This window comes from Schistocerca nitens, chromosome 3 (genome assembly GCF_023898315.1).
Source record: "Schistocerca nitens isolate TAMUIC-IGC-003100 chromosome 3, iqSchNite1.1, whole genome shotgun sequence".
Lineage (NCBI taxonomy): Eukaryota > Metazoa > Arthropoda > Insecta > Orthoptera > Acrididae > Schistocerca > Schistocerca nitens.
The window spans coordinates 803,275,708-803,290,134 of record NC_064616.1 but is presented as its reverse complement, the minus strand read 5'-3'; the positions used below and the strand labels follow the sequence as shown (position 1 = coordinate 803,290,134).

The 14,427-nt window shown below is 41.4% G+C and overlaps 1 protein-coding gene across 1 annotated transcript in view; it reads left to right on the top strand.

The window, feature by feature from the left end:
- Positions 1-4,056: 4,056 nt before the first annotated feature.
- Positions 4,057-14,427, top strand: part of LOC126249432 (translation initiation factor IF-2-like) — a 143,357-nt gene continuing 132,986 nt past the window's right edge. The window contains exon 1 of the mRNA XM_049951085.1: positions 4,057-4,067. Coding sequence (XP_049807042.1) covers positions 4,057-4,067 — 11 coding nt within the window. The remainder of the gene's footprint in view (positions 4,068-14,427) is intronic.

Below are 14,427 nucleotides of genomic sequence, written 5' to 3'. Positions count from 1 at the left end.
TAAGTGTAGTGACAGTTATGTGTGCAAAAACTGTACACGGGCACGTGGAAGACGAAGAAGAATGCAAGAGACAACGAACAAAACGTAAGTAACGAAAAGAGTAAAAACTGTTTATACTATTTATGGAATATTCTGTCGGTTTTTGGAGGAACACAGAAATATTAATAACTAGAATACAACGTATTAATGTTCCACACAGCTTCATTGAGAAATCATAGCTGTACAAACAATGCTGCACAAAGATATGTGGCATTTTATGACTACATCGATACAAAATAGATGCATCTTGTTATACCTGAAATGTTTATGGATATTTTTAGATAAAGAGCCTCCAAGTTCTAAAATACAATATTGGATTAGTCATGTGGATGATGTATTGTGCTTGTCGACAGGTACCATCAGACAGTTAAATAAATTGTTCAACATTTGAATTCACATCTCAGTAAAATCAAGTAATTAAATAAACACCATTCGGTAATGGTTATAGTCCTTCACTGATTGACAGCATACTCAGCAAAAAGAAGCGACCACCTCAGACATCACAAAACCACACTGATAGCAAACGGGACGCGAACCTACCCTCGTGTGTGTGGGAAGGACTTGACAGGTTCTTGCAAGGAAACTGAAGTCCAGGAAATATAATCCAGCTTTTTACACTAGGAATACTGTTGCCCACCTTCTGTTCAATAGTAAAGTAATGATTCCACCTTTAGAAAAGAGTGGAATTTACAGAATTTCCTGCAATCTGTGTGGCAAATTATATGTATGTGAATCAGGTAGGGATATAACCACTAGACTGACTAAGCACGAAAGGAATTGGAGACTGAGAAAGAAAGATTCCACCTTTGCTGAACATGCTCTGAATGAATGTCATTCGTATGATGTGAAATGTGATGATCTCTATAAAGGAACTAAATAGAGAAAACTAACATTACTTGAAAGTCTGGCCATTAATAAACACCAGTCAAAGAATCCTGACCTGGTCTTTAATGAACAAACACAGTTCCACTATTCACCCTTATTAAAGTAGCAGGCAGTTATTATTCCTCTCACCATCAGGCATTAAACTTGTTATAATTGTTACACACCCAAATTCCATAGATATCTTTCTTCGCCTCCTTTTATTCAGTCTGTTCATCACATTCACCAATTTGTCCATATGACACTGTAGACTGTGCCATTACTCACTTTTAGAACATTTATGTTCTGTACACTCACGTAGTTTTAATATTTCAACATACTGTAATGCAAGATTTATTTGTTCAGTGTCTCTTTAGGTATTGCAACATGCTAGTGTTTTGTATCGATATAGTCATAAAATGTCACGTATCTTTGTACAGCTATGAATTCTCTCCGAAGTTGTGTGGACTATCTCTTCAACACTAAGTTATCTGACGATGGCCTAAGAAGCCCAAAGCCGGTTCATAACGAACTAATAAATATTATTGTGGAACACTAATATGTAGCCGGCAGCTGTGGCCGAGCGGCTCTAGGCGCTTCAGTCCGGAGCCGCGCTGCTGCTACGGTTGCAGGTTCTAATCCTGCCTCGGGCATGGATGTGTGTGATGTCCTTAGGTTCGTTAGGTTTAAGTAGTTCTAAGTCTTAGGGGACTGATGACCTCAGGTGTTAAGTCCAGTAGTGCTTAGAGCCATTTGAACCATTTGAACCATTAATATGTTGTATTCAAGCTATTAAAACTGCTTATAGTAATAAGTGAAGCATGCAAATTGTTAATGATCGCTACGGTCGCAGGTTCGAATCCTGCCTCGGGCATGGATGTTTGTGATGTCCTTAGGTTAGTTAGGTTTAACTAGTTCTAAGTTCTAGGGGACTAATGACCTCAGCAGTTGAGTCCCATAGTGCTCAGAGCCATTTGAACCATTTTTTTTTTTGTTAATGATCAGAACAAACAAAACTGTAATAGAAAATACCATATTGTTATCACTGAAGATGCTTTAAAATAAAGCAAAACGTGTATGTTCTTATAAGAATTTTATTACAGTTGCTAAAGACGGCAGTTAACTAATGCAACCTGTAGGTATATGTGCAACTTCGGGAGAAAAGATCCCGATGAACAAAGAAGACAACATGAAAATATATGAGATGACACTGTATGCGACTTATTTAAAACAACGCTGTATGTACGCATATATGTTCCTCATCTTTGTCTACATAATACTTAGTGCCCGGAAGGAAGCAGAATACGATTAAGAACCATCTACCTCTTACATGGATGAGGGATGAGTGAAAAGGGGTGACGTAGAAGCATAAATCACGAACATCTATCACAATTTTATCCTAACTTTGTGTATCCATTACTCATTATTTCTATCAATTGTATAATTTCTTGTATAAAAATATTGTCGTGTAGTACACCCACCTACCACCCCTAGGGGTAGGGGTGGCAGTGAGAAGCCGTCACATGTAAAAATATTCAATTATTTTAATAGTATTTTCATTGTCGCTAGGCTCAATGGTGAGAGTAGCGGTGACGTGCCACCCATAGCGTTGGGATAGGGGGAGTGGGATGGCACATCAGCATATCTCTGTAATGGCTGAAACACATCTACAAAACTTGGTACACTTGCTCTCTGGAAAAAAATTTGTGTGGTGGCAATACACCCCTAGCACACCTCCGGCTGAGAGTGGGCGTGCAACGGGGTGCCGTAAATGTGTAACTCAGGAAGACCTGCAGCAATTTCGGGCAGATTTGGTATATGTGTGACCCATCATTTGTATAACAATGCTATAGGAGGAAGGTATCCTCGAACCCGTAGTAATGACATGGAGGTGAGAAGAAGTGACATGTAAAAAGGAGGAAAGGGAGTGAATGTACAAAAAATGAGATAAAATACTCTTCCAGATGTAAAATCGTTTCTTTAATTTTCACACTTGTATGAAACACGTGTGACATATGTGTACGCAGGTGAAGACTCGGGCAAGAAACTAATTGATAAAGTACGAGGTCGTGTAGAAAAGTAACGTCTCCGAATTTTTATGTGAAACCTCTTAAAGCTTTTTAAATAAAACAAATGCCAATAACGTTATAGATCTTCATTATTCATGCCTACATATTTGCACTCCTCTGCCGATACAGGGCTCCGAGTTCTAGCGTGTAAAATGTCTGTGTGCAATGTATCTACAATGAGGTACCAAAAGTCATGGGATAGCAATATCCACATATACAGATGTCGGTAGTATCGCGTACACAAGATATAAAAGCTATCATTTGTACTCAGGTGATTCACGTGAAAAGGTTTCCAAAGTGATTGTGGCCGCACGGCGGTAATTAACAGCCTTCGAACGCGGAATGGTAGTTGCCGATAGACGCATGGGACACTTCATTTCGGAAATCGTTGGGGCTCTCAGTATTCCGGGATCCACAGTGTCAAAAGTGCGCTCAGAATCCAAAATTTCAGTTATTACCTCTCATCACGGACAACGCAGAGGCCGACGGACTTAAACGACCGAGAGCAGAGGCGCTAGCGTAGATTTGTCAGTACTAACAGATAGGCAACAATGAGTGAAATAACGGCAGGAATCAATGTGAGACGCACGACGAACGTATCCGTTAGGACAGTGCGGCGAAATTTGGCGTTAATGGACTGCGGCAGAAGACAACCGAAGCGATTGCCTCTGTTAACAGCACGACGTAGCCTACAGTGCCTCTTCACCAACAACACAAGAAACCAACAGACAAACTCAAGATTACCTATCCCTCCTAGAAAGCTGGCTCAGCCAATGGAAGATCAAGCCTAACGCTGCCAAGATACAACTTATTCTGTTCAAACACAAACGAGCCCGCACGCGCAAACAGAACCAAGAAGACTGCAGGTTACAACTGTGGGGACAAACCATAAAAGCGAAAGACACGGCAAGATATCTGGGCATTACACTCGACAAATATATGTCATGGGGGGCACACTCTAGGGACATCACGATAAAAGCCAAAACAAGACTAAACCTACTCCGCCTACTCAGAGGCAGGACAAACGGAGCCAAAAGGGATACAATGATATACACCTACGAAGCTTTTGTCCGCCCCATACTGGAATATGCCGCTTCGGTATGTATGGCGAACAAAACAGTGACTCGGAGGATAATGGCAACAGAAAGGAAAATACTAAGAATTAACAGGCCAGATGACCCCCAGGACACGAAATGAATTAGTATACAGGAACGCACAAGTGCACCCCCTAAGGAGAAGATGGCTAGAATTAACTGCTAAAATCGGCACCAACAGATTGCACAATATAACAGCCACAACAGACATTTTACTAAGAAATTACACCGTTCTGAGATACCCACAAACAAAATACCCCTATCCGCCTATAGTAATCAAAACAAGCATAAAGGCAATAGATGCGAACTCAACAACAAATTTCACTGACGATGACTTACAACAGGGCATGATAAAACACCTACTGGACGAAGAATCTGAAGAGGAAGACGACACATAAAACGAGAATGAAAATCACGACCACACACTAACAAGACACCAAAGAAGAGAAAACAACAAAACACAAGAAAGAGAAGCTTCAACAGATCCTTGCTGAGGTTTTAGGGAGGTTTCCCTCATCACTCAGGCAAATGCCAGGATCTCGATACCCCCCCCCCCCTCCCCCACGCGACAGAAAGCGATAACATATGAGATGAAGTCAGAATAAGATTAGGAAACCCAAACCCCACTTCTCGAAATAAAAAGTGCCACCACAGCATACCTTAAGTTAATATAAGGCACCAAAGAGCAATAGACTCTCCATGTGCCCGCCTCACTCCCTCAGGGTGAAAAAAAAAATCCTGGGCTTGCGACCAGATCAGTTGGATCCTAGACGACTGGAAAACCGTGGCCTGCTAAAACCTGATTGTAGGGTTTGGGTGTGGCGCAGACCCCACGAAGCCATGGACCCAAGTTGTCAGCAAGGCACTGTGCAAGCTGGTGGTGGCTCCATAATGGTGTAGCCTGTGTTTACATGGAATGGGCTGAATCTTCTGGTGAAACTGAGCTGGCTATTGACCGATAATGTTTATATTCGTCTACTTGGAGACCATTTGAAGCCATTCGTGGACTTATTGTTACCAAACAAAGATGCAGTTTTTATGGGTGGTAATGCGCCATGTCGCTAGGTCATAATTTTTCGCGATTGATTTGAACAGCATTCTGGACAGTTTGAGCAAATGATTTGGCCACTCATCGAACATTTACGGTACATAATCGAGAAGTCAGTTAGAACACAAAATCGTGGAGTGGCACTACTTTCGCAGTTATGGCCGGCAATAGAGGCAGCATGGCTCAATATTCCTGCAGGGTAATTCCAACGACTTTTTGAGTCCATGACACGTCTAGTTGCTACGCTACGCCGGGCAAAAGGAGGTCCGACTCGATATTAGGAGGTATCCTATGACTCTTCTCGGTGCGTGAGAAACAGAGTGCTGTAGTCGAGTTTTGTATCCGAAGAATTCGCCCACATGTGGCACACCCTTTCCTCCCGCATGACAGTGGGAGATCACGCACGACCGCTGCGACGGTAGCAATCCGACGCCTTTATATCATTGTTATCGACCATCCTCTATACATTCTCGACGTGGCCACATCCGATTTTCATCTGTTTCCAAAACTTAGAGAATACCTTTGAAGACTTCACTTTGATAACAATGAAGAGGTGCAGGCAGAGGTAAGATCTCGGTTCCGTCAGCAATGTCTACAAAGACGATATCAACAAACTGGCTTCTCGTTGGGAGAAATGCGTTCGTTGCCAGGGTGATTACGTTGAGAAATAAATACATGGATATGATGAGTAAAGATCCTAGAATGTTAATAACGTTTGTATTATTTCAAAAACCTTAACGATTTTCACATAAAAATTCGAAGGCATTACTTTCCATCTCGCAGTCGTAAAACCAGGTGTAATTAAATCATATACCTAGGGAATTGGAACGTACAGTTCCTAAATGACACAAGGGAATAGTTAGAAAACTCAGATAGCGTCCGAACGCAGCGTTATTATAATTCTTTAGAGGCACAAAGGAAATGTAGATAGGACAAAAATAAAAGACGTTTCATGTTTCAATAGTCTGAAGGTTGGTTGGTTGGTTGGTTGGGGAAAGAGACCAAACAGCGAGATTATCGGTCTCATAGGATTAGGGAAGGATGTCGGCCGTGCCCTTTCAAAGGAACCATCCCGGCATTTGCCTGGAGCGATTTAGGGAAATTACGGAAAACCTAAAGCAGGATGGCCGGACGCGGGATTGAACCGTCGTCCTTCCGAATGCGAGTCCAGTGTGCTAACAACTGCGCCACCTCGCTCGGTAATAGTCTGAAGGGATAACTACAGTTTTATGACTGTACACACACAAAAATTTCGGTCCCGAATATAAATTTCGAAAAACTGGCCAATCATTTTTGTTAGGAAACGAACTAGTTACTGTCTTGCAGTGGCTAACATTAAAATGACGAGTATGTCCTTAAAAAGGCGATTGGGGAACTTTTCCGTAAGCAGAACAGTATATTATAACTCTCTCCTAGGTTTTATGAAAAAAAAGGGTAACCAGGAGTCAGAGCTGAATCACACAATGTTGATAATGATGATAATGACAGGGTTTTTATCGGCTCCACATAGTCAAATTCAGTGCCCAGAACTTCAAAAATTCAGAATGATTGCTACAAAGCTGCCACAGCCTTGCACCGAGGTGGCTGAGGCACTGGATTCGTATTCGGGAGGACATAACAGCATTCAAATCCATGGACAAGCACCATAATTTATATTTTCCGTGTTTTCAGTAAATTTCTTAAGAGAAATGCCTTTGGAAAGGGCCCGGTCAGTTCCCTTCCTATATTATTCCTATTTGAGCTTGAGCTCTGCGTTTAATTACTGCGGCGTTGGGTAGACGTAAAACAGCAATCCTCCTTCCTTCCTATTATATGGATGTCCAACTGTGTTATGCTCCGTTTCCACTGGTGAATACTAAATTTCTTCCCAATCAACCTGCTGTAATGGCGATATATATCTTTTGATATCTGTCAGTCTGAGTCATATCAAGTGTGGAACCAGAGAAACTGATTTGTGGTAAAAGAATATCTGATGCTGAATCAGTTACTGCTAATCGAACTGAAGGACACACTGAAAACGTTTTTTAGGTATTTCCTTTTGGATGAGAACTTTTTTTTGGGGGGGGGGGGGGTAAGGGGTAGCGCGTTATCAAGGAGACGATTAAAGCGTTTCTGTAATATTCCTAAAATTCGGCCTCTATAATTTGCACATGTTCTTCACGCGTTACGCCTTGACCGTACCTATCTGCTCTAGCAAAATTACGTAGAAGCAACTGTTTTAGCAGACCAAAGACGCAGTTTGGCCCGTAGCGCTTAAAGTATTCTTATCGCCATAATTCCGTGTGTTTACTGGGCCTCAGGACTGTTCCAGCAAACACACGCGACATAAACTGATTGCTATGAATGAAATGTTTTCAGTGGTATGGGATAACGTTTCGCCGGATATCAGACATTCCACTTATTTTCGCGACTTGATATTGGTTAGTTTTATTTGCAACTTCCATAACCTAGAAATTCAGTTTTATAAAATTATCAAATTTATGTGTATCTGTCATATCCATATCAACTATGGTACAATTTGTGTAGTTTAGTGACACTGCAAATTTTCGATAATTTATAGAATTATTTCACTCTGTCAAACCAAATATTTAACTGGAACACTCGCAATAATTGTATTATAACTCATAAATATATTTTGTAACTAAACCATGCTAAACATAAATGTTAGAAATAATCCTGTTACATTTCTGCAAGCTATATCTATGGTTTTCAATCCATATTTGGCAGACACATGTCTTGTAGTACAGTTATTGTTGTTGTTGTCTTCAGTTCTGCATGCTCAAAATGGTTCAAATGGCTCTGAGCACTATGGGACTTAACATCTATGGTCATCAGTCCCCTAGAACTTAGAACTACTTAAGCCTAACTAACCTAAGGACATCACACAACACCCAGCCATCACGAGGCAGAGAAAATCCCTGACCCCGCCGGGAATCGAACCCGGGAAGTTCTGCATGCTGCTCTATCCTGTGCAAACCTCTTCATCTCCGAATAACTACTTCAGCTTACATCATTTTCATCCTGCGCACAGTATTCATCTATTGACTTCCCTCTACAGTTTCATCCCCCACACTTCCCTCCAGTACCCAATTGGTGATAGCTTAATGTCTCAGAATGTTTCCCATCAACCGGCCCCTTCTTTCAGTCAAGTTACGCCACAAATTTCATTTCTCCCCTATTATATTCAGTACCTCCTCAGAGGTTACATGATCTACCTACCTAAACTCCAGCATTCTTCAGTATCGCCACATTTCAGGAGCTTCTCTTCTCTCCTTGCCTGCAATGTTTGTCGTAGACGTTTCACTTCTGTACAAGGCTACATTCCAGAAAAAAAAAGTCTTCAGAAAAGACTTCCTAACGCTTAAATCTACATTCCTCAGAAACGCTTTTCTTACCATTACCGGCCTACGTTTTGTACCGTCTCTACTTCGGCCACCACAGTTTATTTTGCTGCATATATAGCAAAACTCGTCTCCTGCTTCTAGCATCTCGTTTCCTAATCTAATACCGTCAGCATCGCATGATTTAAATCTGCTACATTCCATTACACTTGTTTTGCTTTTGTTAATGTTCATCTTGTATTATCCTTTCAAGACGCTGTCCATTCCGTTCAGCTGCTCTTTCACGTCGTTAGCTGTCGCTGACAGAATTACATTGTCATTTGCTGCAGTACGAGTTGTATAGTAGATTGGGTAGGAGTAGACTGAAAGATGGAGTCGCACTGGAGGGAATGTGCTGTACAGAACGGAAAAAATGATGTATTTGATGAGATGTTAATCGTAAATGTGCTTTTTTTGTAAAAAAATCTGAAACATTTAAACAAGATGACGTAAGTGATCATAGCAAAGAATGCGGAAAGACGGAGGATGATCTTCAGCAAGCGACTAAATTGAAGAGTCACCTGGAGCAAGATGAAGCAGAAAAGTGATAATTTAGTTGTATTACTTGTTCTCAATCATTTTTAGCGTGTGCAAGGGACCTGTTTGTTGTTGTTGAGGTCTCCCGTCCGGTGACTAGTTTGATGCAGTCTCCACGTTATGCAAGTGTCTTCATCTTGGAATACCTACTGCATCCTACACCCATGTGAACCCGCTTACGGTGTTCAAGGACTGGTCTTTACACGCAATTTTTATCCCACTCACTTCCCCCATTACGAAACTGATATTTCCTTGATGCCTCAGAATGTGTTGTTTTAGCCTCATTCATTTTATTTTTCCGTAATTCGATTCAGCACCTCTTCAGTAGTTACTCGATTTACCTATATAATCTTCAGCATTCTTATATAGAACCACTTTTCAAAAGCTTCTGTTCTCTTCGTGACTGAATTGCTTATCGTCCTTGTTTCAAGTCAGTTCTAGGATACACTCCAGACAAATACCTTCTGAAGAGACTTCTTCACACTGAAATTTGTATCAGATGTTGATAAATCCTCTTTTCCAGAAATGCTTTTCTCATATAGTCAATCTTCATTCTCGCTGCTTCAGCCAGCATCAGTTACTGTATTTTACTATTTAAACAGCAAAACTGATCTACTACATTTCATAGACAAATTCCCTCAGAATCTCCTGAACTAATTTGGTTACAGTCCACTACACATTTCTTATTTTGTTGATTTTCATCTTAAAAGTTTTCAATACACTATCCATTCCAGTCACTTCCTCTTTCAAGTCCTTCTCCGTCTCTTCGAGAAACCTCAAAGTTTTTATTTATTATCTACATGTACATCTACATACACACTCTACAACCCACCCGATGGTATATGGCGAAGGGTACCTTGTATCACTAGTATTCAGCTCCTTTCCTCTTCGCCGGCCGTGGTGGCCAAGCGGTTAAAGGCGCTACAGTCTGGAACCGCGCGGCCGCTACGGTCGCAGGTTCGAATCCTGCCTCGGGCATGGATTTGTGTGATGTCCTTAGGTTAGTTAGGTTTAAGTAGTTCTAAGTTCTAGGGGACTGATGACCTTAGAAGTTAAGTGCTATAGTGCTCAGAGCAATTTGAACCATTTTTTCCTTTCCTGTTCCACCCTTCCTGATTTATCCTTTCATATTTCTCTTTGGTTTCCTTCACAACTTGTTCAGCTTACAAAATGAATAACACTGGGATAGGTTACAACTTTGTCGCACTTCATTCTCAACTACTGTTTCCCTATGATGTCCGCCGACTTTTGTAACGCCGGCCGTTGTGGCCGAGCGGTTCCAGGCACTTCAGTCTGGAACCACGCGACCGCTACGGTCGCAGGTTCGAATTCTGCCTCGGGTATGGATGTGTGTGATGTCCTTACGTTAGTTAGGTTTAAGTAGTTCTAAGTTCTAGGGGACTGATTGACCTCAGATGTTAAGTCCCATATAGATCCGAGCCATTTTTTTGACTCTGGTAACGTTATACTTGCAATGTATTCGTAGTTGCGAATACGAACAACCGTCAGCTGTATAAGGGAATGACGACACTGAAAATTTGTGCTGATGGTCGTTCGTTTCCGCAACGGCGTATGTATTCCATTACGGCTGTAGTCGCCACAGTGCCGAGTGAACATAGCATCGCTCTTCTTAAAAACATAGGCACTGCAGTACCGTACTTGTAACGTCAGTCAGGTATCCGCACAAGTTTTAAATAACCTTTCACTATCTGTATTTTATCACTGCTACGTTCAAAATTTGAAAGAATGTCAAAGAATTTCTCTAAATCTACATATGCTACAGACGTTGGTTTGCTTTCTTCAGCCCACCTTCTACATTTCTCCAGAACAGGAATAGATGTTCCCGTAGGTCGAATTCCTTCTTCTGTAAATAATTTGTGTCTGTATTTTGTAACCACGACTTATTAAAGTGATGGTTCGGGAATATTCACATCTGTCAGCACTTCTTTGGAACTGGTATTATTACATTCTTCTTAAGTTATGAAAGTATTACACTTGTCTCATATATTTCGCACAACAGGTGGAAGGTTTTGTCATGGCGGGCTCTCCCAAGGCTCTTAATAATTCTGAGGGAATGTTGTCCACTCCAAGGGTGTTGTTCCGACTTAGTGTTTTCAGTGGCCGGCCGCTATGGCCGAGCGGTTCTAGGCGCTTCAGTCTGGAACCGCGTGACCGCTACGGTCGCAGGTTCGAGTCTTGCCGCGGACATGGATGTGTGTGATGTCCTCAGGTTAGTTAGGTTTAAGTAGTTCTAAGTTCTAGGAGACTGATGATCTCAGATGTTAAGTCCCATAGTGCTCAGAGCCATTTGAACCATTTGTTTCCAGTCCTCTGTCAAATTATTTTACTATTTCATATTCATCTACATCCTATACCCTTACCATAATGTTGTCTTAAAGTTCATTTCTCTTTTAAAACATAATCCTTACGCCTCCTAGCTTTCCCTTCTTTGCTTTGACATCTGCTGTCCTCATAGCCATACAGATGTTTCTCTTTTCTCGAAACTTCTCATTAATATTCATACAAACCAGCGTCTATCTTCACCTAGCTGTGCGAGCTTTTACAGTCTTGGGTTTGCTCTCCAGTCATTCCTTCTTAGCCATTTTGCACTTTACGCCAATCTCACTTTTAGGCGTCTATCTTCCCTTTTGCCTGGTTCATTTGCTACATTTTAATACTTTCTCTGTTCGTCAACGGCATTCAATATGTCGTTCGTTATCCAAGGATTGCTACTGGCATTTCCCTTTTCGCCCATTTCATCTTCTGTTACCTCCATTATATCATGTCTCAAAGCTACCCAGTCATCTTCTGTTTCAGTCTGTCGTTGCCATTGCTCCATCTGAAACTCTCAACATCCTCTGTTTTTCTTTTTTTTTCATTTACCCAGGACTCATTTCCTTAATCGCCTACATTTCTGAAATTTCATCAGTCTCTGTTTTCCGGTCATATCAATACATTATTCTCAGAGTCCGCATCCTCCACAGGATATGTCGTATAATTTAAAATCTGTTATCCAAATCTCTGTCGAAGCAGACCTTCCAGTGTACCCAGATCTCTTCCACGTATACAGCCCTCTTATATGGTATTTAAACCAAGTTTCAGCTATGATTCAATTATTTTCTCTGCAAAATTCTACTAGGTGGCTTCCTCTTTTATTTCTTTACCACAGTCTATGTTCTCCTACCACTTTTACTACTCTTCCTTTTCTATTTTACTGAGAAAAATTGCACTTAACTGTTAATGTTTCATGTGAAAGGTATTAAGATGAGATGCGGCTGCTGAAATGGAGGGAATTTCCACACTGTTGCCGGTCACTGACTACAGGGTGAGACGGAAACGTAAGCACAAATCTTTATGGAAACGTTTTTTCCACAAAGAATAATATATGAATGTTTTCTCTCGTCATTTTTTATGTTTCAGATTTACTTCACAGAAGTTAAATCAGAAACGATGATTTTAGTGCTCCAATTTTCTCATTTCACGAACGAAAGCTGAAGTTGTTTTCATCCCTTTAGCAGGGCAAATTTAGTTAATGTCTGTCGAATACTTTGCGTCTTCACGGAATAAATGCGTGTAGAGAAATTGCGATGCAGATTAAAAATTATGTTGGCGTTACGTTAGAAACAACAGTGGAATGTTTAAAGAAACGTTGATTAGCAATTTGTGTTGTTTTCTGGGAGAGCAGAATAGAAACAAGGAACCGTAAATGGTTTCGCTAAAGAAGGAAGCGGCGTTGTGTCATTTATCTTTCGCCCCTAGGCGAGCCGAGGCAGCGCGGTCTCGTGGGCAGCTAGCGGCGCTCAGCCAGACAACTTTTCGGTTAGCTAAGCCCGCACTCTACCTGACGTATTAGAGAGAAAACCCTTCTGCTTTTCGTACAGGATTTCTTGTGTACGTCGTGGAGTTATTAAAACTACACGGAAATTACTTTCACGATTCGTGGCTTACAAAAACAGGACTATATTCTTAAATAATGCCTGTGGTATTTTCTCTTTGGATGTATTTTATGCTTCCATGATTCTTTCTGTCTATAGGTGGTGAGTTGCGCCTTCCCACAAATGTTTCATATTTATGTGCGTGTTCAATCAAATATTTTGTACACTCTACTTCGCGTTTTCTTACGGAAAGAACCAAATTGGTTCTCAGTCAGAGAGACGAACTTGTGAGGATAGCTTCTGTCAGCCATTATGAATTAGCGATTCCTACAACTTCCTCTTAGCATTATTCCACCGTCACGGGGTTCACTTCCTCTGATCATTTACTTTGCTACTTTCTACAGCCAGAGTCGCCAGTTAAGCCAAGTGAAGAACGGCGATCGAGCCCTCTGTCCGTCAATGGTTTAAACTTTGCAGCCGATTGTGCACTATTTTGAAACTGTGTCCAGGTATCGGAGACGAACCGTGGAAATGCTCCACTGGCGGAAGTATACTTGTGAGACCAGGTATCGATCGTTCCGTGAATGCTCAGTTGGTAAAAGGAATGAAAGTGAAAGACAAGGTTACACGTTAGAAATTTCGGAACATTAGCTCAACTCTTGAAGTACGTGTAACGTAATGATCTGAAGACTTGCTGAAGAAACCGTCATAACCTAACGTGATTTCAGAAGTTTCGTTCGGCAGTTTGTATTATTTGAACGGTCTGCGTATCGCTTTTTCAGTGACGTACATTGGGGATGGCCAGACATCTGCCTAAACGAGTGTGGCAAACGTCCTGAAAAACCCACATCAGCTAGACGGTGTGGCAGATCAGCTGCAGGTAATTCAGCGCCCGGATTCTATCTGTGCCTGCCTCGTTCCTTAGATAGCGCATAGGACCTTAACCTGTATAGGAAACTGTTAGTGGTTAGCGCATATTGCCCTCATATTTTGTACTCGAGTTTTTCGAACGTTATTGTTAAGCGAGGCTCGATGGCACGCAGAACAAATGCATAACTTGCATAAATTTTCCTTGAACTTGGCTCCACAAGTGCAACGAATTTCTTAAATGACTTCGTGCAGTCTGAAACTGTAAATTTTTAGTATATTTTTGCACTATTACACTATTTAAGTTACAGACCATTTTGAAGTACCGTGCGTTGGTTGTCTGCTCATAAAATTTCTACGAGGATGAATATTGCCATATTGGCCTGTTGTGCGCGTGGTACTTGAATAAGACCGAAACTGCGTACTAGTGGATACTCACGAATACGACCACAGGTTGCTGACAAAGAAGTTACACATTTTTGGTGATATCTCATACAGAGAGTCCCAGCAGGAATGGTCAGTATCCAGGAGCACGACAGGAACGATCGCGGGAAGCAAAAGAGCCTAGTAACCATGGTCCCTAAAATGTGTACCCTAACATTCTCAAAGAATGGGAAATCAAAGAGCTTGCAGTAGAAGAGATATGTTTCACAGTGA